The sequence below is a fragment of the Chlorocebus sabaeus genome, chromosome 12, assembly GCF_047675955.1.
Source record: "Chlorocebus sabaeus isolate Y175 chromosome 12, mChlSab1.0.hap1, whole genome shotgun sequence".
Lineage (NCBI taxonomy): Eukaryota > Metazoa > Chordata > Mammalia > Primates > Cercopithecidae > Chlorocebus > Chlorocebus sabaeus.
The window spans coordinates 106701477-106728162 of NC_132915.1; the positions used below are offsets into that span (position 1 = coordinate 106701477).

General features: G+C 44.1%; 1 protein-coding gene across 6 annotated transcripts in view; it reads left to right on the top strand.

Annotated features, from left to right (window-relative positions):
• NUP214 (nucleoporin 214) overlaps positions 1–26686 on the top strand; it is a 112593-nt gene that overhangs the window by 72224 nt on the left and 13683 nt on the right. For all 6 annotated transcript variants that reach the window (XR_012094894.1, XM_073022018.1, XM_008005907.3 and 3 more), the window contains exons 29-32: positions 1410–3209; positions 5631–5701; positions 18742–18898; positions 26274–26426. Coding sequence is in view for 5 of the 6 variants with exons in the window: in XM_073022018.1 (XP_072878119.1) it covers positions 1410–3209; positions 5631–5701; positions 18742–18898; positions 26274–26426 (2181 nt within the window). In the remaining variant the exon portion in view is untranslated. The remainder of the gene's footprint in view (positions 1–1409; positions 3210–5630; positions 5702–18741; positions 18899–26273; positions 26427–26686) is intronic.

Consider the following 26686-nt stretch of genomic DNA (forward strand, 5'->3'; position numbering starts at 1 on the left):
CATTTGGGGAGACCGAGGCGAGCGGATCACCTGAGGTCAGGAGTTCAAGATCAGCCTGACCAACATGGAGAAACCCCATCTCTACTAAAAATACATTAGCTGGCCGTGGTGGCGCATACCTATAATCCCAGCTACTCAGGAGGCTGAGACAGGAGAATCACTTGAGAGAGGCGAGGTTGAGTGAGCCAAGATTGTGCCATTACACTCCAGTCTGGGCAACAAGAGTGAAACTCTGTCCCAAAAAAAAAAAAAAAAAAAAAATTCCATCAGTAGCATGTTTTTAACATTTAAAAGAATTTGAAGACCTGTAAAGAAACCAGATCTATTTGTTAAGTGCCTTTCAGTTATCCATTTATAATTAAGTCTTTTATTTTATTTATGTATTTTGAGATGGAGTTTCACTCTTGTCCCGCGATCACAGTTCACTGCCACCTCCACCTCCCAGGTTCCAACTATTCTCCTGCCTCAGCCTCCCAAGTAGCTGGGATTACAGGTGCCCGCCACCACACCCGGCTAATTTTTGTATTTTTAGTAGAGACAGGGTTTCACCATGTTGATAAGGCTGGTCTCGAACTCCTGACCTTGTGATCCACCTGCCTTGACCTCCCAAAGTGCTGGGATTACAGGTGTGAGCCACCACACCCGGCATCGTTACTCTTTTATTTATTAACCACTGTTGTTTGACCAGGCCTTATGGGTGCTTTACCCATATTTCATGCAATCTTTGTAACAGCTCTCTGAGGGTAGGTACTGTAATGATCTGGATTTTCCAAATGGGGAAATTGAGGCTCAGAGAGGTAAAGCAACCTTTCCAGATTCACACAACCAGCAAGTGGCAGAGTGCGTAGCTCCAGAGCCCATGTCCTTGACCACCAGACTGTACTGCCTCTGTCAAATAGCTGACTTAGTAGAGCACTAATAAGTAGCCATTAATTGTACATAAAAATTATTTTCTATGGACTGACACTTTATTTACCCGTAAAAATGAAGGAAGAACTTCCATTTCAAATCAAGTCCTGGTCTATCAGGAGGTCCACAGGCTAGTGCTGTGCCGAGGATGTTATTAAGGAAAGCACACAGCTAGGGTAAATTAAGGGAAGAGGCCTTTTCATTTCTCTTTGGGATAATATGTTAATTTCACATATTCTAGATATTTTGTGTTTGTTGTGATTTAATGGTCATAAAAAGATATTTTTTCCTTTTCACCAGAGGTGAAAAGGCAACTCAGAGCTGATGTTTGTGTGGAGAAGCATACATTCTACCTCCTTAGAGAAAGCTGCTGTGAGAACAAGGCACCCTGACTCTGTAGAGGGAGGAGAGAAACTTTGGCTTAGAAACACAATCAATGGAAGTGTAATGGGTCATCTTTGCTAAATCCAACCCATTTTCTGATTTCTTTTTCTTGCTAGGGGCAACACCATCCACTAAAGAGTCAAGCCAGCCGGACGCATTCTCATTTGGTGGGGGCAGCAAACCTTCTTATGAGGCCATTCCTGAAAGCTCACCTCCCTCAGGAATCACATCCGCATCAAACACCACCCCAGGAGAACCTGCCGCATCTAGCAGCAGACCTGTGGCACCTTCTGGAACTGCTCTTTCCACCACCTCTAGTAAGCTGGAAACCCCACCGTCCAAGTTGGGAGAGCTTCTGTTTCCAAGTTCTTTGGCTGGAGAGACTCTAGGAAGTTTTTCAGGACTGCGGGTTGGCCAAGCAGATGATTCTACAAAGCCAACCAATAAGGCTTCATCCACAAGCCTAACTAGTACCCAGCCAACCAAGACATCAGGCGTGCCCTCAGGGTTTAATTTTACTGCCCCCTCAGTGTTAGGGAAGCACACGGAACCCCCTGTGACCTCCTCTGCAACCACCACCACAGTAGCACCACCAGCAGCCACCAGCACTTCCTCAACTGGCGTTTTTGGCAGTCTGCCAGTCACCAGTGCAGGATCCTCTGGGGTCATCAGTTTTGGTGGAACATCTCTAAGTGGTGGCAAGACTAGTTTTTCATTTGGAAGCCAACAGACCAATAGCACAGTGCCCCCATCTGCCCCACCGCCAACTACAGCTGCCACTCCCCTTCCAACATCATTCCCCACATTGTCATTCGGTAGCCTCCTGAGTTCAGCAACTACTCCCTCCCTGCCTATGTCCTCTGGCAGAAGCACAGAAGAGGCCACTTCATCAGCTTTGCCTGAGAAGCCAGGCGACAGTGAGGTCCCAGCATCAGCAACCTCACTTCTAGAGGAACAACAGTCAGCCCAGCTTCCCCAGGCTCCTCTGCAAACTCCTGACTCTGTTAAAAAAGAACCTGTTCTTGCCCAGCCTGCCGTCAGCAACTCTGGCACTGCAGCATCTAGTACTGGTCTTGTAGCACTCTCTGCAGAGGCTACCCCAGCCACCACCGGGGTCCCTGATGTCAGGACAGAGGCAGTACCACCTGCTTCCTCCTTTTCTGTGCCTGGGCAAACTGCTGTCACAGCAGGTGCTATCTCAAGTGCAGGCCCTGTGGCCGTCGAAACATCAAGCGCCCCCACAGCCCCCAGCACCACATCCATTGTTGCTCCCAGCCCATCTGCAGAGGCAGCAGCATTTGGTACCGTCACTTCTGGCTCATCAGTCTTTGCTCAGCCCCCTGCTGCCAGTTCTAGCTCAGCTTTCAGCCAGCTCACCAACAACACAGCCACTGCCCCCTCTGCCACACCCGTGTTTGGGCAGGTGGCAGCCAGCACTGCACCAAGCCTGTTTGGGCAGCAGACTGGTAGCACAGCCAGCACAGCAGCTGCCACACCACAGGTCAGCAGCTCAGGGTTTAGCAGCCCAGCTTTTGGCACCACAGCCCCAGGGGTCTTTGGACAGACAGCCTTTGGGCAGGCCTCAGTCTTTGGGCAGTCAGCGAGCAGTGCTGCAAGTGGTTTTTCCTTCAGTCAGCCTGGGTTCACTTCCGTGCCTGCCTTCGGTCAGCCTGCTTCCTCCACCCCCACATCCACCAGTGGAAGTGTCTTTGGTGCCGCCTCAAGTACCAGTAGCTCCAGTTCCTTCTCATTTGGACAGTCTTCTGCCAATACAGGAGGGGGGCTGTTTGGCCAAAGCAACCCTCCTGCTTTTGGGCAGAGTCCTGGCTTTGGACAGGGAGGCTCTGTATTTGGTGGTACCTCAGCTGCCACCACAACAGCGGCATCCTCTGGGTTCAGCTTTTGTCAAGCTTCAGGTAAGAATTTGTGGAAGCTTTTTACTTTGTTTCCCTCTCTGCTGTTTGAAACATTAGCAACAGACCCCTATTACTTTTGTAATTAAAAGAAAGGGGAGACTTGAAACCCAAAAATAATCTGTAGGTTAAAGAAGACAGTTTGGAGCACATGTGGTCTCAGGAACTTGTTTGGCCTAATTGGCTGGATCCATTACAGCTTAATGCGGCTCCAGTTTTGCTTCTTAGCAAATTGTCCACTCTGCAAGCCACCAGAGTGCCAGTTTCATGGGGGAAGAAACAAGCATCTTTAGTTGAGGTCCTGGCAAGTAATTTAATGACCAATAAATAGGAAATTTCAAATTTGGAAGGCACTTTAGAGATCATTATACCCAAAGCTGTCAAGCCTCAAGGAGACTGCTCTAATGTCAGATAGGATAGTGCCGGTGGAGCCAGCAGGGGAGTCCAAGTGTCATCATAGCCCACCACCCTGCCAGTGTTTTCTGTCTCCTCCGACACCGTCTTTCTTGCTGTAATCGCAGTCACTGACATTTGATTTGGGTTTTTTTCTATTTTCAATGTTGTGACTTTTTGTAAAAACTACAGTTTATTGTTTTTGACAGTGAAACCTAATTCTTCACTCTTGAATTTTCCATTTTAGCAGCTGCTTTTACTTCTAAAAGTTATCAATAAGCAAGGCAATTTGAAAATCCGTCCTGAGATTTGCTTTCTGATAGTTATCTTGTGAACGGTAATTCTTCAGCAGTAGACTCTAGGAGAAAAGCAAGGATCAATGATTTCGTTGTGGGCAAGATTACTAGTAACTGCTAATTCATTATTCGATGATAACTTGAAAATGGCTCATAATTTATTAGAAAGGAAACATTTTCCTTTCTTCAACAAATGTTTGTTACACTCCTCCTAAATTCAGCTATAAGGACATGGTGTTGAAAAGACAGACACAGTTTCGAGACCCACCCAATGCCCTGTGAAGAGGCCAGAGGGCCGCTGAGTGATGGGAAATGTGCCGACTTCGTCCAGAAAATGGGCAAGGAGAAGGCCCTGTGAGTCTTAAAAGAGAGAAGGACGTGTAACACAGTCTGTATCACTACTACTCCATTTGCTCTGCAGTCAGAACTTGAGAAGACCTCATGCACAGGCATGGTCATACTATTTCAACAAATTCAGAACCCAAGGAGGAATCTTCTTTCATTTAGTATCTGTGTGGAAAGGTATCTGAGCTGTCTACTTCAGCCCTAGTTGAGGAATTGAGTCTTGTCCAAGCTCACCTACCCAATCAGTGACAGAAATAAGAATAGAGGCCGGGCATGGTGGCTCACGCCTGTAATCCCAGTACTTTGGGAGGCTGAGGCAGGGGGATCACTTGAGGTCAGGAGTTTGAGACCAGCCTGACCAACATGGAGAAGCCCCTTCTCTACTAAAAATACAAAATTAGCTGGGCGTGGTGGCAGGCGCCTGTAGTCCCAGCTACTTGGGAGGCTGAGGCAGGAGAATCGCTTGAACCTGGGAGGCGGAGGTTGCAGTGAACCGAGATCGCACCACTGCACTCCAGCCTGGGCAATAGAGCAGGACTCTGTCTCCAAAAAAAAAAAAAAAAAAAGAAATGAGAATAAAACTCCTGCCTTCTCACTCCTTGTCTGGAGCTCTTTTGTTGAATAGTTCTGCCTCATCTTCCCAGGCCCTGTTAAGCTCAGCACTTCAACCATGTTATGCCATCTGGAAGAAAGATAAGCTACCCTGAAAGAATGTGGTATTTGAGATTCAGAAGAAACCGAGGAGTAGAAATATTCATAATATTAAGTCAGTCATTAGAAAGAATTTCTGGTCACTGAAAGTCTGAGCATAAGCTTTCCTTAGCCCCCATCCACTTGGAGTTTGGTAGGAGAAGATTCATTCCCCAGGGCTTTAGAACTTGCACTACTTTAAAATGTTAGCAATGAAAAAGGGTCTTTAAAGTATTTGCTCAGAATTTTCTCCAGACTAGATGGGGAAACATTTTATTCATAAGTTAATTTATTATGGGCTATCTTAGCACACCTGAATGTCATTTAAAAAGAAACAAACAGGCTGGGTGTGGTGGCTCACACCTGTAATCCCAGCACTTTGGGAGGCCAAGGCTATGGGTAGATCATGAGGTCAAGCGATCAAGACCATCCTGGCCAACATGAAGAAACCCCGTCTCTACTAAAAATACAAAAATTAGCTGGGCATGGTGGCGCACACCAGTAGTCCCAGCTACTTAGGAGGCTGAGGCAGAAGAATCGCTTGAACCCGGGACGCGGAGGTTGCAGCGAGCCAAGATCGCACCATTGCACTCCGGCCTGGCGACAAAGCGAGACTCTGCCTCCAAAAAAAAAAAAACTTCAATGTTTTAAAAGACTCATCCAATCCAAATTGAATTTTTGTTTTCTTTGTATTTTACAGGTTTTGGGTCTAGTAATACTGGTTCTGTGTTTGGTCAAGCAGCCAGTACTGGTGGAACAGTCTTTGGCCAGGTAAAATACGCATTTGTCTTCATTCATGTCAACATGTAACAAACCCTTTCAGTTTTCTTCACTGTTATATAATCAGTTCATGTTGTATATCTAAATCTAGCAAATAGCCATGTGTGATTCTTAAGCTGTACTCCCTTCAACTGCCTTGGAGATGCAGGAGTCTCAGCCTCTGATTAAAGAGGATCACTAGAATTTTGATCCTCCTTCCACAGTCTTCTGGGAAAGTATTTTGAAAGCACATTGCCTGATTCCTTTTTCCTTTAGATACAGGATCTTGCTCTATTGCCCAGGCTGTAGTAAAGTGGCACAGTCACAGCTCACTCTAGCCATAAACTCCTGGGCTCAAGCGATCCTCCTGCCTCAGCATCCCCAGTAGCTAGGATTATATGCGTGCGCCATAACACCCAGCTAATTTTTTATTTTTGTAGAGATACAGTCTCACTATGTTGGCCAGGCTGGTCTCAAACTCCTGGCCTCAAGCGATCCTCCTGCAAGGGGATTACAGGCGTGAACTGACAGGCCTGGCCACATTGCATGATTTCTATCAATCCCCTGCATGTTAGGCCAAGGGTTGACAAACTACAGTCTGAGGGCTAAATATACCGTTTGGCTTTTTTGGGGTTCATTGTTTAACTTCTTTAAGAATGGTGTTTGTGTGTGTGTGTATGTCTGTGTGTGTGTGTGTGTGTGTGTGTATTTTTTTTTTTTTTTTTTTGGAGGCGGGGTCTAACTCTGTTGCCCAGGCTGGAGGACAATGGTGCAGTCTTGGCTGACTGCAGCCTCCACCTCCCAGGCTCAAGTCATCCTCCCACCTCAGTCTCCCAAGTAGCTGGGACTACAGGCTTGTGCCACCATACCCAGCTATTTTTTTTTTTTTTCTTTTTGTATTTTTGGTTGAGACAGGGTTTTCTCATGTTGCCCAGGCTGGTCTGGTCTCTTAACTCCTGAGCTCAGGGTGATCTACCCGCCTTGGCCTCCCAAAATGCTGGGATTACAGGCGTGAGCCACTGTGCCTGGCCAGTTTTTATATTTTTAAGTGGTTGTTTAAAAATAAAAAAGAGGAAGAAGGTTTGGCAACATATATGTCCCTTCTGCTAAGCTATATGTAGCCCGGAGACTCCTTTTGGTGAACTGAGCTGTTTGATTTTATGTAGCTAGCAGTTATCTATGTGCCAGGCATAATTTTAAGTCTTTTATACAAATTAATTCATGTAAGCATCACAGCACCTCCATAAGATAGGTGAGATTATTATCACCATTTAAGAGATGAGGACACTGAAGGCCCAGAGAGGTTAAATTAACTGTTACATCAGACACCAGCTACATTGAGATCATTTAGATCATAGTAACCTCCTAAGGAGCCCTTATGAAGAAAGATACCCTGATTTATCAGAAAGGATTGTGACTTTCTGAAGGTAGAAGTTGTATTAGTCAAGGAGTTAATAAAGTGGTAAGCATAATATCCATCTTCAGACAGAAATTTTCTTTATCATCTCTGTTTTCCTTTGAAGATAGACTCTGCCCTAGTCCGTGATCTTTCTTAAGAGAGAAGTAGAACTTCTGATTTCCAGTTTCTGGTAGTAGAGGACTAAGTCATTCAGGGGAACCACGTTCCCTACTGAAAACTGCTAAAAAATGCTAGATAAAAACATAAAAACCCCATTTTTAAAAGCACCAATAAACTAATAAGGTATTTTACCAAGCCAAAAGGAAAATGGGAACCTAGAGAAGTAAAGTGGAGCCCACAAGTCAGTTGTGCCCTGACAGCATTTACTAACCTGAGAAAATGTGAATTTTCTATTTAATAACCACTAAGGTGAAGGGACAAAAATCACCAACTAAGATATGCACAAAGTGGGGAGTCTAAAAGAGACCCTCCTACAATCAGCTGGGACTCCACGTTGACAGGTCTCAGCCCGTGACTAGACTGATATGGTTCCAGGGTGGTGCTGCCTCCAGGTGTCTGGCAGAGGCAGCGCAGCCCACCCTGAAGGAGAGGAACTTTACCTAGCCTTCGAATTACTCTTACAAGTAATTTTTGTCCCTAAATGAGACACACAAGGAAACCAGGAACTATGAGCAAGAGCCAGAATAAGCGTCAGAAATTACCTTTGCACAGACTACCTAAACTATCAAGCAACTGGGGCTTACAGAGTTTAGAAGAAATCAAAGACAAACTTGAAAATACCAATAAGGAATAGAAAATCATAAGAAGTGTCATAGCAGATTTGAAGAAGAACCAAATAGAATTTCTAGGAAAATGTAATGATTAAACTCACGTTTAAACTCAGTGGCTCTATTTGGAGCAGATTAGACCTTCTGAAAGGAGTAGTGGCGCACTAGAACAGAATGTGGTAGTCAACGTTTCCAGCTTTGAGGGCTATGGATAGCCTCTGTCAGAAGCACTCAATGCTGCCATTGTAGTGCAAAAGCAGCCATAGACAATATGTAAACGAATGAGCTTGATTGTGTTCAGTAAAGCTTTGTTTACAAAAACAGGCAGTGAGCTGGATTTGGCCCGTGAGCTGTAGTTTGCTGACCCAAGGGCTGAATTTGGCCCACGAGCTATAGTTTGCTCACCTAACTAGAAGGTAGGTTAAGGTGAGTTATCTGGAATGCATCACAGAAAGCAAAATGAAAGACACGAAAGAGAAAAAATCCTGTGGGAAAAAATGCAACATACATTTAATCAGAATCCCAGAAGGAGAAGAGAGAAAGAAACTTCCAAAACTATTTGATAATAGTAACCCACAGATTCAGAAGCCCAACAAGTGCCAAACGAGAATGCATAAAAGGAAACTGATTCTGAGACCTGTCCTAGTGATACTGCAGAACACCAAAGATAAAATATTAACGGCAACTGGAGAAAAAAGACAGATTATCTTTCTAGGGAGCCATAGGCAGACTGACAGCAGACTTTTCAGCAATGACCATGAAAGCCAGAACTGGCCACCTATCATTTCTAAATCCAGCAAAAAATATCTAAAGAATGAAGAGAAATCAAGACTGTTTTTCAGATAAGCCAGTACTGAAAGACTTTGCATCTAGCAGACCTGACTCCAGCCTGGGCGACAGAGCGAGACTCCATCTCAGAAAACAAAAGAAATTCTAAGAGATATTATTTGGAAAGAAGGAAAATTTGACCTCACTAAAATTATGGCCTTCTTAATTTTAGGGTAAAACAAGCCATTAAATAGGAAAATTGTAGCCTATGTAACCAACAGTGTAATTATATTCAGAATATGTAAAGATTTCCTATAGTTCAAAAAGAAAGACAACTATACCCAAATTAAATTAAAAGGCTGACAGTACCAAGTATTGGTGAGGAAGAAGAGCAACTGGGAACTCATATATTGCTAGTGAGATTGTAAATTCATATTAACCACTTTGGAAAACCATTTGGCAGTATCAGAACTATATACAAAATCCCTCTTGGCCCAGCAAATCTACCCTGAATATGTAACCAACAGAAATGAGTGCCTTTGTTCACCAAAAGATATGGGTAAGAATGTTCACAGCAGAATATTCTTAATAGCTAAACACAGGAAACAGTCCAAATGCTTATGAGCTAAAGAATGGATAAATAAATTGTGGTATATTTATACAGCCAAATGCCACAGAGAAATGAAATAAAATGTACTGCTCCTATAACTGGCCTAGATTTGGTTTTTTTTTTGTTTGTTTGTTTGTTTTGTTTTTTTTTTTTGAGACAGAGTCTTATTCTATTGCCTAGGCTGGAGTGCGGTGGCATGGTCTTGGCTCACTGCAACCTCTGCCTGCCAGATTCAAGCAATTCTCTTGCCTCAGCCTCCTGAGTAGCTGGGATTACAGGCACCCACCACCACGCCCAGCTAATTTTTTTATTTTTAGTAGAGACGGGGTTTCGCCATGTTCACCAGGCTGACCTTGAACTCCTGACCTCAGGTGGTCTGCCCACCTGGACTTCCTGAAGTGCTGGGATTACAGGCATGAGCCACCATGCCCAGCCTAAATTTGTTCTTTAAAGAAAGTTGTGCACATACGTATCAGGATACAAGTGTATTCATAGCAACATTGTTATAATAGCTTACAACTAGAAGCAGCCCAAATGTTTATCAACATTCATATGGGTAAGTAAATTTATATTATTCCACAATAGAATTTTTTTTTTCTTTTTTTATTTTTTTTGAGACAGAGTTTTACTCCTGTCATCAAGGCTGGAGTGCAATGATGTGATCTCTCTACTCACTGCAACCCTTGCCTCCCAGGCTCAAGTGGTTCTCCTGCCTTAGCTACCCAAGTACCTGAGACTACACGTGCACACACTGTGCCTGGCTAATTTTTTCTATTTTTTTGTAGAGACGGGGTTTCACATGTTACCAAGGCTGGTCTTGAACTCCTGGGCTTAAGCAGTCTGCCTGCCTCAGCCTCCCAAAGTGCTGAGATTACAGACATGAGACACTATACCCAGCCCTCTTTTCTTTTTTTTTTTGAGACAGGATCTCGCTCTGTCACCCAGGGTGGAGTGCAGTGGCACAGTCACAGGTAATTGCAGCCTTGATCTGGACTCAAGCAGTCTTCCTATTTCAATCTCCAGAATAACTAGGTCCACAGATGCACCACCACGCCCAACTAATTTTTTCAATTTGTTGTAGAGAAGGGGTCTGACCATGTTGCCTAGGCTGGTCTGGAACTCCTGGCCCAAGTGATCCTCCCACCTGGACCTCCCAAAGTGCTGATGAGATAACAGGCATGAGACACCATACCTGGTCCCACAGTAGAATATTATCCAGCTAGGAAAATGAGCAGATTTCAGCTACATGTATAACTGACAAGCACAATGTTGAACCAAAGAAATAGAAAACATCACTGTGATAAACTCCATATTGTTACTTCCCCTTCCACTCCATATTCTTCCTCCACAGAAATTATGTTTGCAATTGGAAGGGCCAAAGATTGAAATCAAGGTTTTTTTCTATGATGGCAAGGGCCTTATTGTTTCTATTTATTGCTGCATCTCCAATGCTTAAGACTGTGTCTGGCACATGATAGGCATTGTGGAAATGAATGAACTTTCAGGTAGCAGAAGTATCCTCAGAAAACTCTAAAGATGCTAGACAGATTCTGGCTAGGATGTAAAAGGATATAGAAAACCTTCACTGCCATAACACCAAGAAAAAATCAGATAATGTAGAAATCACACTTACTCTGGCAGTATTGGAATTATTTACTACTGTATAACAAATTGCCTCAAAACCTAGTAGCCTGCAACAGCTACTTATTTATTATAGTCTTGGATTCTGTGGGTCATAACTTCGGATGTACTTAGTGGGGATGGCTTGTCTTCACAGTATCTGTGGTCTCAGCTGGAAGAAGGGAAGACTTGAGGCGGGAATCATCTGAAGGCTCACTCTGTCAGTGGTTGGCTTGGCTGTTGGCTCAGACCTTAACTGGAGCTGTTAGCTGAACACCTACATTTGGCCTGTGTAGCCTGGGCTCCCTCACAACATGGTGGCTAGGTTCCAAGGACGAACATTCCAAGAAAGCGGAAGAGCCATGCTGAAGCTGTATAACCTTTTATGACCTATCCAGGGAACATCACTTAGGTTGCATCCTCTTCATCAGGGCACTCACAAATTCCCATCCAGGTTCAAGAGGAGATATAGAGGCCACCTCTTGCTCTAGAAGAGCATATGGGACTAGAAGTAATGCTGTGATCATCTTTGGAAAATCTGTCATAATTGGACTATTGAAGAGTGGCAGAAAGCCTTGTTGAACTGATTTCCAGAGAGTGGAGCCCATCATAGGTGTGAGCATTGTGGCACAGCTGCTGCTAGGGGCAGATGCCAGGTCTGGGTTTGAGTAGGTAGTAGAGAGGCCTTGCCAAAGACTGAGAAAATGTACTGGCTGGAGAAGGAGCTGTTGGCAGTGATGGGGGCAAGCAAAATAAATGACCAGTAATTACATGAAAAGGTGATCAAATAGCATTAAACTAATGAGGGAAATGAAAATCAAAACCACAATTAGTTAAGATACCACTTCACATCCACTAGGATGTCTATCATTTAAAAAGTGAAAAATAAAAATAACCAGTGTTAGCAAGAATACGGAGAAATTAGAACCCTCATACATTGCTAGTGAGAATGCAGAATTGTGCAGCTACTATAGTTTGGTGGTTTCTCAAAAAGCTAAATGTAATACTTCTAGCATATGACCCAGCAGTTAGTTCTACACTGGGGTAGAATGCCCAAAGCAATTGAAAAAAGGGGACTCGAACAAATACTTGCACATCAGTGTTCATTGCAGCATTATTCACAGTAGCCAAAAGGTGGAAACAACCCAAGTGTCAAACAGCAGATGAATGGATAAACAAAACGTGGTATATACAGTCAGTGGAGTATTGTTCAGCCATAAAAAGAAGTGAAGTTCTTGGCCGGGCGTGGTGGCTCACACCTGTAATCCTAGCACTTGGGGAGGCCAAGGCAGGCGGATCACAAGATCGGGAGATCAAGACCATCCTGGCTAACACGGTGAAACCCCGTCTCTACCAAAAATACAAAAAGAAATTAGCCGGGCGTGGTGGTGGGCGCCTGTAGTCCCAGCTACTCGGGAGGCTGAGGTAGGAGAATGGCGTGAACCTGAGAGGCATAACTTGCAGTGAGCTGAGATCTCGCCACTGCACTCCAGCCTGGGCGACAGAGTGAGACTCCATCTCAAAACAAAACAAAACAAAAACAAGAGGAATGAAGTTCTCGGCTGGGTACAGTGGCTCACGCCTGTAATCCCAGCACTTTGGGAGGCTGAAGCTGGTGGATCATGAGGTCAAGAGATGGAGACCATCCTGGCCAACATGGTGAAACCCTGTGTCTACCAAAAACAAAAATTAGTGGGCATGGTGACGTGCACTGGTAGTCCCAACTACTCGGGAGGCTGAGGCAGGAGAATCGCTTGAACCCAGGAGGCAGAGGTTGCAATGAGCCGAGATCATGCCACTGCACTCCGGCCTGGGCAACAGAGAGACTCCATCTCAAACAAGCAAACGAATGAATGAATGAATGAATGAATGAAGGAAGGAAGGAAGTTCTCATTCATGCTACATATAGATAAACTTTGAAAACCATATGCTAAGGCTGGGTACAGTGGTGCACACCTGTGATCCTAGCACTTTGGGAGGCCGGGGTGGGCAGATAGCTTGACCTCAGGAGTGTTGAGACTAACATGGCAAAACTCTTATCTCTACAAAATAAAAGACCCACAAGTTAGCTGGGCGTGGCAGTGCATGCCTGTAGTCCCAACTACTAAGGAGGCTGAGGTGGGAGGATCACTTGAGCCTGGGAGGTCAAGGCTGCTGCAGTGAGCTGTATTCGCATCACTGCACTCCAGCCTGGGTGACAAAGTGAGAACCCTGTCACAGTCAGTCAAATTTATTTATTTATTTAGCAATGGAATCTTGTTCTGTCGCCCAGGCTGGAGTGCAGTAGCACAGTCTCAACTCACTGCAACCTCCACCTCCCGGGTTCAATCGATTCTCCCACCTCAGCCTCTCAAGTAGTAGCTGTGACTACAGGTGGTCACTGTCACACCTGGCTAATGTTTATATTTTTAGTAGAGTTGGAGTTTCACCATGTTGACCAGGCTGGTCCCAGACTCCTGACCTCAGGTGATCCGCCCACCTCGGCCTCCCAAAGTGCTGGGATTACAGGCATGAGCCACCACACCTGGCTTCAGTCAATCAGATTAAAAACTCAGATTGGGATCTGAAAGACTTATAAGTGCAACAATAATTTATTCAGCATACATATCCTCCAGCTCTCCCCTGCCAATCCTCCCCAACTTTTGCAAAGAAAAAAGAACTAAAGGCAGCACTAAAAAGTAGAAAGAACTAACAGGGTCTTACATTCTCCTGTTTTCTGTAACTATTGTTTGAAAGGTGATACTTCCTCCTGGCTCCCACCTCAGGTACTTATAGACCAATAACCTAAAACCTAAGCGGAGACAATGTTGGGCTAACCAGAGGTGAGCTCAGTCTTCTTAAATCTGGGACTCAGGCCAGGCGCGGTGGCTCACGCCTGTAATCCCAGCACTTTGGGAGGCCGAGGCGGGCGGATCACAAGGTCAGGAGATCGAGACCATGGTGAAACCCCGTCTCTACTAAAAAATACAAAAAAAAAAAAAAATAGCAAGGCGAGGTGGTGGGCGCCTGTAGTCCCAGCTACTCGGGAGACTGAGGCAGGAGAATGGTGTGAACCCGGGAGGCGGAGCTTGCAGTAAGATGAGATCCGGCCACTGCACTCCAGCCTGGGCGACAGAGCGAGACTCTGTCTCAAAAAAAAAAAAAAAGAAAAGAAAAACAGGGCTGGGCGCAGTGACTCAAGCCTGTAATCCCAGCACTTTGGGAGGCCGAGACGGGCAGATCACAAGGTCAGGAGATCGAGACCATCCTGGCTAACCCGGCGAAACCCCGTCTCTACTAAAAAATACAAAAAACTAGCCAGGCGAGGTGGCGGTCGCCTGTAGTCCCAGCTACTCAGGAGGCCGGGGCAGGAGAATGGCGTAAACCTGGGAGGCGGAGCTTGCAGTGAGCTGAGATCCGGCCACTGCACTCCAGCCTGGGCAACAGAGCGAGACTCCGTCTCAAAAAAAAAAGAAAAAAGAAAAACAGAAGTCTTTATCTGTGTTCGAAGTTTAAATCTAGTACGTGAAATTAAAAAAAATTAGGCTTAACAGCAGAGTGAATACTACAAAAGAACGGTGAACTCGAAGACATATCAATAGAAATTATCTAAAAGGAAGGTCAGAGAGATGGAAAAAAAATTGGATAGAGCGTTTCTGCTATCTATGCAACAGTATCAGGCAGTCCGACATAGGTGTGATCAGAATCCTGGAAGGGTAAGAGACAGAATGGGTAGGATAAATTCACAAAAGAAGTGCAAAACTTATACAATGAATACTATAAAACATTGTTGAAATTAATGACAACCTAAATAAATGAAAATACATACCATATTCATGGATCAGAAGACTCAACATTTTAAGATGGAATACTTAGCTAGTAAATTGTAGAACCAGTGCTGAAACCAAAGTCTGTTCAGATTAATTTAATCATTCATATAGGAATTCATGGTGGGTAGGACAGGTGAAAGTGGCTGTGTTCATGGAGCTTCCATTAGATGGAGGGAGTCATCCTTTAATAAAACAGTATAATTTCAGATAGTGTTAAGTACTATGAAGAAATAAAGCATGATGTGATAATAATTGGGGAAGATGGTTTAGGTTAGATGGTCAGGAAATGCCTCTCTGAAAGAAGTCTCATAAATGTCTCTTTTTCTTTTTACATTTTGTTTTCTTGAATTAGGACCAAATAAAGGCCACACATTGAGATTGCTTGCTATGTCTCTTAAGTCTCTTTATCTATAGGTTCCCCTTTCATGTCTCCCTTTTGAATTTTTCCTGGTAATTCAGTTGTTGAACAAAGCTGGTCATTTGTCCTGTGGCATTTCCCATGATCTGGTTGCTGACTGCACAGCTTCCAAGTGAGCGCCATCTGTTGCGGGAAGTCAGGGACCCCGAACAGAGGGACCTGCTGAAGCCATGACAGAAGAACATAAATTGTGAAGATTTCGTGGACATTTATCACTTCCCCAATCAATACTCTTGTGATTTCCTGTGCCTGTCTTTAATCTCTTAATCCCGTCATTTCATAAGCTGAGGATGTATGTTGCCCCAGGACCCTGTGATGATTGCGTTATCTGCACAAATTATTTGTAGAGCATCTGTGTTTGAACAATATAAAATCTGGGCATCCAAAAGGAATGGGATGGCTGCGATTTTCAGGGAACAAGGGAGATAACCACTGACCTGAGGGGCTGGACAGAACAGAGTCATGTTTCTCTTCTTACAAAAGCAAATAGGAGAAATATCACTGAATTCTTTTTCTCAGCAAGGAACAGCCCTGAGAAGGAGAATGCATTCCTAGGGGGAGGTCTCCAAAATGGCCACTCTAGGAGTGTCTGTCTTATACAGTTGTAGACAAGGGATGAAATAAGCCCTGGTCTCCTGTAGTGCCCCCAGGCTTATTAGGATTAGGAAATTCCTGCCTAGTAAATTTTAGACCTGTTGTCTGCTCTCAAACCCTGTCTCCTGATAAGATGTTATCGATGATAATGCATGCCCAGTGGGACATGAAACTTCATCAGCAATTCTGATTTCACCCTGGTCCTGTGATCTCGCTCTGCCGCCATTTGCCTTGTGATATTTTATTGCCCTTGAAGCGTGACCCTATTCGTACACCCCTCCCCTTTTGAAATCCATAAGAAAAACTCGCTGATTTTGCGGCTCAGGGGGCATCTCGGAACCTGCTGACATGTGATGTCTCCCCTGGACACCCAGCTTTAAAATTTCTCTCTTTAGTACTCTTTCCCTTTATTTCTCAGACCAGCCGACACAGGGAAAATAGAAAAGAACCTACATTGAAATATTGGGGACTGGTTCCCCGATAACCATCCTCGACCCTCTGTTACTTCCTCTGCAGTGGTGGTTGGGTCTAGAGACTTGAGGAGAGTCAAGTTGATTTTTTTTGGCAATATTGTTAAGTCTAGATCTTAAACACTTACTCCTTACTCCTTACATTATATTAAGGCGTTATTGTTAAAATTTTCAGATATAATGGTCATGTGGTGATGGTTTGTTTTATAGATTTATACAGGAAAATTAGTGGATGAAATGATATGTCTGAGATTTGCTCCACTGTAATAAAGGATAAGAAGTACTTGGAGGTAAATACAAAATCTGACAGGCCATGAGTCGAGCATTGTTGAGTCTGGCTGATGGGTGTCTGGAGGGTTCATTATACTCTTCTGTCTGCTTTTTGTACAGTTTTTAGATTGTCCATAATTTTATGTTTTAAAGCCTATTATTTATCTCAAAATGAATGAAATTCTCCCTCACCCATTTATGAGGATGCAATAACCATCAATTCATGTTGACTTCAATAAAGTAAGTTAGTGATCGACTTCATTTTTATGGGAAGCTATTATTTATCAAATCACTTTTTTTTTTTTTTTTTGACGGAGTTTTGCTCTTGTTGACCAGACTGAAGTGCAGTGGCGCAATACTGCCTCACTGCAACCTCTGCCTCCCAGGTTCAAGCGATTCTCCTGCCTCAGCCTCCCAGGTAGCTGAGATTACAGGAATGCACCACCACGCCCAGCTAATTTTGTATTTTTAGTAGAGACAGGGTTTCTCCATGTTGGCCAGTCTAGTCTTGAACTCCTGACCTCAGGTGATCCGTCTGCCTTGGCCTCCCAAAGTGCTGGGATTATAGGTGTGAACCACTGCCCCCAACCTATCAAATCACATTTTAAAAATTAAGCTGAACCATTTGAGATTTCTGAGCTTTGTCAGGCAAAATGCTCACATACTGGCAGTTTTCTGTTTCAGCCTGCTGCATGGATGTCAGCTAAGCAGTCAGATACCTTCCACGTGCATGCATTCATTTTTAGGTTTTCTACCTTTCCGTGGCGGTTTACTAGTTATCGAGCCATTTTTTGTTAGGACTGGATTGGATTCCTAGTTTTTAAATGGTTGTAGTGAATTGGTACTGTTTTGTTGTCATCGTTGTTGTTGTTGTTGTTTTAAGAAATTTAAAGGGGAAAAAAAAGAGACTAGGAAGTACATTAAGTATGTTGCCCTAAGACAGAAATTAGCTTGTTGTATTTGAGGCACAGAAGATATGTGTGACTGTCCTGAGTGAGGGGGAAGGTGATAAAAGATGATGTCAGAGTGGTGGACAGGGGACAGATCATGTAGGGCCTTCTGGAATTGGCAGACAGGAGCGAAATGATGTGACTGCATTGCAAGTAGTGCTCCAGCTGCTATGTAGACATAGACCGTAGTGGGAGCAAAAGACCAGCTAAGTTGTTGCATAGTCTGAGCAAAAGCTTGGGGTTAGGTGGCTCAGACCAGAGTAGAAAGGAGGGGATACCCTGAGGGGTAGGAGGTGTTTCAGAAGTGGCCCCTGGAGGTTCAACGAGTAGAGATTAAATGATTACTTAGAAAATACTTAGAAATGTGTCTAGCACATACAGAGTGCTTGATTTTTGGTTCATTGTGGTTAAAACACTGAACAAGCATTTTTTGAGCATGTAAGTCTGTTTCAGGCTCTGTTTTAAAGTATGTTACATTTCTTGGCTCATGTAATTCACTTGCCACCACATTGAGGTGGGTAGTTTATTACCCCCATTTTACAGGAGGGAATCGATAACACCGCTCTGCTCTTGCAAGTTTCTGTGCACAGTGGCCCCTTTCTAAAGTCCATCTTATTCTGCATTCTCAGCCACGGAGAGATGACACTTAACTAATGTGAATGGCCCCTCAGATGTAACCCAGTTGTTCTTTAAGAACCAGCTTCCAGAGAAGTTAAGTGTCTGGGACCTGACACAGCCTCGAGTCAGCATTTGCCCCTGCACTAGCAGCATCTTCTGAGCATGAGATTTGCGAACTTGGGCCGAATTCAGCTTTGGTCATCATTTCAACAATGAAGCTAATTTAAGCTTACTTCTGCAGCACTGGGAAAGTCATTATGAAATAAAAGCACACAAATTGAGAGAAAGACAGTGAAAATCACTTACCATCCATTGCTGATGAGTTCAGCCAAACACTGGAGGAATCAGAATAAGTGGTGTTTATAATAGCTTGTAAATGTTTTCAAACTTTTTATTTGGTGGATCTCCTGTGGGTTTGGTTTTCCTGACCCTGGTATTGTGTCAAACAGACAGTGTGGGCAGCGTGGCAGATAAACATTAAAAGTTCCCACCTACCATAAGTCATGTTTTCAGAGAACTGTGAACATGGAATAGCTTGAGAATTTCTCATAGGTAGGAAGTCCCTGTCCAGAGTCTAGCTTCTTTTGTGGTTGTTAGAGCATTTGTACCAGAACTAGTCAGAGTTCTCTTGCTTTTTCCATTTGTACCAGCTGTGGGTACCTCCTGCCCACGGATGCAGCCTGCCATTTCACAATGACCTCTCATCTTATCTTGCTTCCTGACCCTTTTGTTTTTTAGCAATCATCCTCTTCCAGTGGTAGCGTGTTTGGGTCTGGAAACACTGGAAGAGGGGGAGGTTTCTTCAGTGGCCTTGGAGGAAAACCCAGTCAGGATGCAGCCAACAAAAACCCGTTCAGCTCGGCCAGTGGGGGCTTTGGATCCACAGCTACTGCAAGTAAGTTGAGAAGACTTTTCCCAGTCCCTTGGTACCCTAATGCCATTTTCATTCTTAGGGAGTTATCAAAGCTTCAGTGACAAATATAAAAAGAAAAAAAGTATATCTAGAAGGCCCATTTAAAATATCTTCCCCAAAGCAGTGTCATCTGTTTTGGTTTTTTATTTTTGGTTTTTTAATGAGATGTGCTATATAATCATGAAAAGACATCAGATCTGCAGGGAGAGGATCTGTGTATTGAGCTGTTCCCCTCTTCTCTCCCAAGGCCCAATCGTTCTGTTTCTTAGTATTGGAGTGACTTGAAGTGAAGGCAAGCAGACAAGTGTAAGTGAGCGGCAGCATAGCAAGCCGAGGATGAGCGTGTAGACTTTCTATTTGGGTAGTACTCTCCGAATAGCTCCTGTGGGGAGATGTCATCCAAAAGTTGAAGCCTTTACTGTTTCTCACCTCTTACATTTTTGTTTTATTTTCATCTGAAGCTGTATCTGCTGGTACTTTCTTGAGCTAATTTCTTTTCTTTTTTTTTTTTTTTTTTTGAGACGGAGTTTCACTCTTGTTGCCCAGGCTGGAGTACAATGGTACAATCTCGGCTCACTACAACCTCCACCTCCCGTGTTCAAACGATTCTCCTGCCTTAGCCTCCCAAGTAGCTGGGATTACAGGCATGCGCCACCATGCCCAGCTGATATTTTTGGTAGAGACAGGGTTTAGCCATGTTGACCAATCTGGTCTCAAACTCCTCTGCCTGCCTCGGCCTCCCAAAGTGCTGGGATTATAGGATGAGCCACCATGCCCAGCCTTCTTTAGCTAATTTTTTAAATTCTTTTTTTTTTTTTCTTTTTTTTGAGACAGAGTTTTGCTCTGTCACCAAGGCTGGAGTACAGTGGCGCGATCTCGGCTCACTGCAAGCTCTGCTTCCCAGGTTCACGCCATTCTCCTGCCTCAGCCTCCCGAATAACTGGGATTACAGGTGCCTGCCACCACACCTGGCTAATTTTTTGTATTTTTTATAGTAGAGACAGGGTTTCACCATGTTAGCCGGGAGGTCTTGATCACCTGACCTTGTGATCTGCCTGCCTTGGCCTCCCAAAGTGCTGGGATTACAGGCGTGAGCCACCGTGCCCGAACCTTTTTTTTTTTTTTTTTTTTGAGACAGTGTTACTCTGTCGCCCAGGCTGGAGTGCAGTGGCATGATCTCGGCTCACTGCGACCTCCACTCCTGGGTTCACGCCGTTCTCCTGCCTCAGCCTCCCGAGTAGCTGGGATTACAGGCACCTGCCACCAAGCCTGGCTAGTGTTTGTATTTTTAGTAGAGAAGGGGTTTTACCATGTTGGCCAGGCTGGTCTTGAATCCTGACCTCAGGTGATCTGCCCACCTCAACCTCCCAAAGTGCTGGGATTACAGGTGTGAGCCACCGTGCTCGGCCTTAAAAATTCTTTTTTGAGCTGTGTATTCATGGTTGGAAATGAAAGAAATCTGTTTGTGTAGATCTGTTATCCTGCTGCTCAGACGGAGGCTGAGATTAGAAGTTGGGAGCCTGTCCTGTTTGTCTCAGCTTCTCTCATTTAATATGCTCTACATGAAGTTTCTCATCTGTTGTGCTGTGTGAGATCTCCATGAATCATGAGCTAGTGTTCTGCAGTCATGACGGATGTTTCCTTAATATTAAGGCCTATGCAGTTACCAAAACTTTCTATCCCGATTTGCCCTTCTAAATTCCTAAATCAAAAACTAGTCATTTTTTTTAGTTCAGCCTGGGCAACACAGCAAGACCCCATCTCAAAAACCAAACAAACAAAAACCTAGTTATTTTGTTGTCACTGTCCACTCCACTAATACATAAGGAAAGATTACTTGTCAAGAGACACATACCTTTTAATTCATGAAATTATATAATCAGAAGTTTTTGTTCTTTAGGTTTCAGTTGGCCAGGAGGGATTTAGAATCCTGAATCTTAGAAATCAAGTCTAGTAGTTTTCAAAAACCGTTTTTGCCAATGAACTCTTAAGTAGCATCCTGACAAGGAAAACAAAAGTAGGTTCATGCTGAAGCAGGGGTCAAGAACTCCAAGACACACAGCTGGCTGGCACCACACGACTGTGAGGCTCCATAGCACATACTTTGAAATCATCGTCCTTTTATGGCTCTTCATTTTCCATTGAGGAAACAAGCCCAGAATGCTGAGGTCACAGAGCGAGAAAGTCACAGATGTAGAGCTCAGCTAGACTGTATGTCACATGCCAAACACAGAATCTGGCACAGAATAGACACTTACTAACATGCTCCACTGCAGTTAGAAATTTGGGTTTATCCCAGAGCTAAGATATCATATGTGAGGTTGTGTTACTGGCCAATTTTGTTGAAAGTTAAATGTGTCATATCCCTATAAACATTCATTTACTCATCTCTAATGCCATGGCTCTTGACTGTCAAGGAGTTGCCTTTTGTCAGTGGCTGGCTGCAGCTGGTTTGCACGGACACAGGAGAGCCAGCCATGCACATCTTCCCAATTGCTCATTTGGTGACATCGTGTGGGGTAGCCTGAAGTTAGCCATTGTAGAGTATTGTTATCATGGAAATCAGAAAACCCTACAAACCAGGACTCCCCAGCCTGTCAAACATTACTGGCTAATTCTTTTAATTCTGGTTTAAAGTAAACACATAACTATTCTTGATACCAGATAACCCATTAGTCTTCATCTTCTAAATGTTGGCTGTTAACTATAAACCAACAATTTACATGTGTGCCTAAGGGAAGTTTAAGTGATTTTGAAGGAGTCGAGGAGACGCTTAACATTATATTATTTTTAAAAACTAAGTATATGATTTTATTTCAACAGTTTTTGGGGGTACTAAGTGTATGATTCGATAATGAAAGGGACAGGAATTTTTTTAACCCTGAGAACCACCAAGTACAGGGTAAGAGGAAGGAACAGTGGAGAAGGAAGAGCTGGGAGTCGTCTGGGGAAAGTCTACTCAGGATACTTTCTGCAGAATCATCAGTGACAGCCTCTTTCTCCTTAGGTGGCTCTGCATCATTTGATGCTTTGAGCACCACTTCTTTCCTGGACTGTATGAACTGATTCTCCTGGTTCCTTCTGCCTTTCAAACAATTCTTCCTCTGCTCCTCTTCTTTTCTCTACATTCTCTCCTTCCCCCCCACCAACCCCCTCACTCCCCGCCCCATTTTGCTATGGGGCATTCCCCATGGTCCTCTGGTTCATCACAATCTTCTTCCTTCCCCCTGGCTCTTCCATTGTGGTCTACAAATCCATGCCAAACTGAGTCTTAAGACTGCATTTATTTTGCCCCTTTTCCTACTCAAAACCCTTGGACAGCTTCCCACTGACTATAGGATAAAGTCCAAACAAACTTGAAACTGGAATTCAGGGCCCTCCTTGAGCTGGCCCCAAAGTACCTTTCTGACTATACTCAGTTCCCCAGCATGTTCCTTCTGGTTTGGCCAGTTTGTCTGCTTGCTGTCCACACAAGCATCCCTCCCTCACTTCCTCCAGGTTCACGTGGCACCCTGCACCCACCTTCTGAGCCTGTCCTTTTAAGGATGAATGCGAGGCTGTTTCTGTGTGCAGTGCACCTTTGCCTGAGGGTCATTCAGGCCCATCATGATTGCTCCCTCTCTGGAAGTCCTGCGGCCCTTGGATTTCATCACTACACAAACCATCAAGCAGAAATAAACCAGCCTTTATTAATCACCTACTGTGTGCCAGAAGCTCAATGCACATGAGCTAACCACTTCTTACAACAGTGTTTTTAGATGTGGCTGTCCCCATTTCACTGATAGGAAAATCAGGTCCAAGAGGAGATATAGACTGCAGAAGCTGCACAGCTATTCAGTGGCATAGCCAGGATTTAGTCCAGATGCTTTTCCTGAGCTCTGATGGGCCATGTTTACATAACGTCTCCCAGGTATGCCTTTTTGGGCAACATTTATGCATGGAAAAGACCCCATTATAGAGAGTTGTTTGAGCAGTTCTCTTTGTGACATTTATGCCCTGGGCTGCTTAGCCCTGAAACTGCCCACTTGACCCCTGAGAAGTCATGAGAACTATAACAATGACCAGGAGAGACAAGCTGAGAACACCAGTGCTTGGAGTTGGCATGTTCTGTATCCAGAAGCTCAAAGCTTGCAAGAAGGGCTTCTCTCTGTCATTCCCATAGACTCTACTAAAGAAAACCTGTGAACCCATGGGGTCATCTAAAAGTCACCACCACTGTGGACTGTTACCCATAAGGACCTGTTGCCTCCTTGAGTATTGTCCTGAGGACACTGTGTAGGGCCATTCCCAGCACATTATTTCTGTTTAGGGTCCTGAAAGACATATTTGTTTCATCAGGAGATGAAGAAGCCGTTTGATGATAATCATGTGGGTTCATGGGTCCGTCTACAACTGTTCTTGAAGAAAATATCTTGGAAAGTATCCTGGGCAAGAGCTGCTTGAGAGACCCCTTCAGAGTGTGCACTGAATTCTTATTCAGTGACTTTAGACCTGCAGGATGATATGGGGCCTGGTCTGGTACTCTTTGTGTCAAATTTAATTACTATCCAGTTTATATTAAGTATAATTTAATTCAGATTGGGTCAGGCATGCATGTTGGATTATGCTAGTGTTTTTGCCAAATAAAAGACCAAAGAGGATCCATGTTTTGCCAGCAGGGCAGAAGCCCGGAGCAGATGACAGTCTTACCTGTACTTGACACCCCTAAAGTGTCAGTCACAGATGGCTATGCAAAGACAAACTTGTTTTTTTTTACTGCATAGTTTATTTACAAGTCGAAAGGAATCTTCTATAGTGAAATATTGTTCTGTTCGCCAAGATATTCTCTTTGGTAATATGAGAATATGGTAACGTATTTTCAAAAGCTAGAGATTGTGTTATTTTGGAACCATTAGGAGAAAACCAAGAAACACATTGTTGACATTAGAAACAGAGTCGCAGTCATTGTTTTATGCTACTATGTTTCAGAGCAGTTTAAATCAATGGTAAAATGTCTCAACATGCAGAGCTCCTTGAGAGACTAAATGAGAGTGATTACAGCTTTAATGGGGTCATTCTTGGGATCTTCTAAAAATGAAAAGGATTTCATTATCTCCTGCTGACCTGCTCAGTGTCTTACTAGCTGAAGTGTGATTGAGATGTGGAAGGAGGAGGTTGAAGGAACAGAGAAGGGCAGCAGCCTTTTCTGAGGGTCCACAACATATCACACTAGTGCCCTGTGTGCATCATGTTATCTTCCCAGCATCCCTTGCAGAGTCAGGATTGCTGTCCTGTTCTATGTGTGGGGAAACTGGGACTTAGTTAAGTCCTTGCCCAGGGTCACACAGCTATTAGGTAATCTCATCTGGGTCTGACTGCAAACTTCACTGCTTGTTCCACTATGATATACCATAAAGATTTTAAAGTCAAAGAGTTTTAAATAGAGCAAAAGATAAAAAAGCCCAAAGACTTCTAAATGATCTCTGACTTCCCACCACTATCTCAGTAAAATCATTTCACCTCTCATTTCATATGGTTGCACCAAATTTCTCCAAGAGGAAATTCAACCCCAGTCTTGCCTTTGAATTTGTTTGCTATTTGAATTTTGCATTGCTAGCACTAACAAAGTACAAAATTGCAGCCCTCTGTTCTTGAAATACCAAGTAAACGGAATGGCTGAGAAGCCTGTTTTTCATCTCCAGTGTCAAATGTACTGCCATTGAAGGAATCAAACTTAACTTTGGGCTAGCTCAATAAGGGGAAGGTCAAACTGCTCAGGAGGCCGTTTTGTGGGACTCCATCAAGGGATAAATTATCCTGTGGTACCAAGTTATGAGGGTGATACAGAGGGATTTCTTAACCACCCAGCTGCCAATGCCTGACATACCCGACATGTGGGTCCTTAGCCAGGCTCTCAAATTGTCAGCAGTGTTTTTCTAGGGCAGTGACCATAATGTGATGGGCCAAGTCATACTGTATTACTGGTGCCTGGAAATTTGAGGTGACTGGGTCCCAAAGTGAGGCCACTCACTTCCTGGATTATGGATTAAGAGCATTGCATCCGGACGTATTAACCGTGTTGGCTCTCCTGTTAGGGTCGGTTTGTAGCAGCACAAGTTGAGAGACCTGAGGAGGTGACAGGTTAATGGGGGGGGGCCACCCCTTCCAACAGCTCAACTTTGAAAATGATGTTAAGTGCTCCCCCTCCTCCAGTCCTCTCCTTTCACCTTCCCTGTGAACACCTGACTGGTTTAGGGAGAGACTGGTCCTTTATTACCCACCCAGTGATTACCCAGAGCATACGCTATGCCTCCCATTTATGCCTTGTGTCTTTGGGCATCCATTCCACTTCAGGATAGCTTCTGCCTGCCTTGTGGGCATATATTTAATAAAACACCCATCCAGACGTGGTAGGAAACGTGAGTTATTCCTTGCCTTCCCACCAACACCCCTCCCCCCCAAAAAAAGAAGTTTGAAAACTCTGACATATCCTATGCTGTATTTGAGTGACGGCTTCTGTGTATGTGGACTTTGGCTATTTATTGTCTGTCAGGTTTGCATTTCTTGTAACAGGTGAAAAAAAATTCTCAGCCATCTTGGTTTTTAGTAGTTTCCTTTTTTCCTTTAATTCTTGGAGTGAATTCATAGTTGAGAGAGGGGGAATGACCCCCTAGATAAGTATCTAAAAGGTCAAGGGCTTCATTAAACCTCTTAGAGGAAAGCTGACTGGAAGTCTTGCTAGCCTCTTTCACATTCTTCAGACCATCCCTATATCCCCTTGGATCAAAGATAGGAGCACCATGATTTTTCTCATTTCACTGCCATTCTCTGAGCAGCTCGGGCAGCCATAAGCATGCTGAACTTGACTATAAAAGCAGTAAGTAAGTGCTAGAAGCCATTATGCCTGGTTTGGATTTGTTCTAACTTTAATTTCCCTAGTTTGACAAAATTTGAAGTTGGTCTTGGTGTGAAGAAACCAATCAAAGCAAACCCTTTCTTGAGAAGAAAGCAGCCTGTGGGGCTGAGCCATGGCCTCCATTGCTGGGCAGTCCTGACACCTGCGGGAGCACGCCGTGAGCTTCTGCAAAGGAGCCTCTTCAGTGGGGCCTCTCACTGCTCCTTTATTTTGTGCCTGTAGAATCATGCCAGGAAATCCTGAGCCTGGGTGCCAGAATGACTAAAAACTTCCCAGCAAGGTGTGTGAAAATCAGAGAAAGTGCCTGTCGCTCTGTCGCTCCGCTCCCTTGGGTTCTAGGCGGCTTGTCACTGCCATCTTCCCAAACACCCAACTGATATTTTTTTCTTTGTTCTGAGAAGCAGGTAAAGACATTTCTCTCCCTCTGACCTCCCTCACATCTTCATCTGTTCGTCTCTTCAGATACCTCTAACCTGTTTGGAAACAGTGGGGCCAAGACATTTGGTGGATTTGCCAGCTCGTCATTTGGAGAGCAGAAACCCACTGGCACTTTCAGCTCTGGAGGAGGAAGTGTGGCATCCCAAGGCTTTGGGTTTTCCTCTCCAAACAAAACAGGTACTCCTGTGTCTATTTGTTATGGTTATCTTTTTATGCATATTTGTTTATGCGTAGATATCTGGAAGGAGACATCTCTAGGGTGGTTATCTCAAGAGAATAGGATTGGAGTAAAGAAGTTAACTATTTCCTCCTCTTCATATTTACTGAGCATCTGCTACATTCCTAACATGATTCCAGGTCTTCCAAAACATGTTTAAAAGCATTGAACGCAAGTAATGCAACCCTTTTTTTGTGTGTGTGTGTGAGATGGAGTCTAA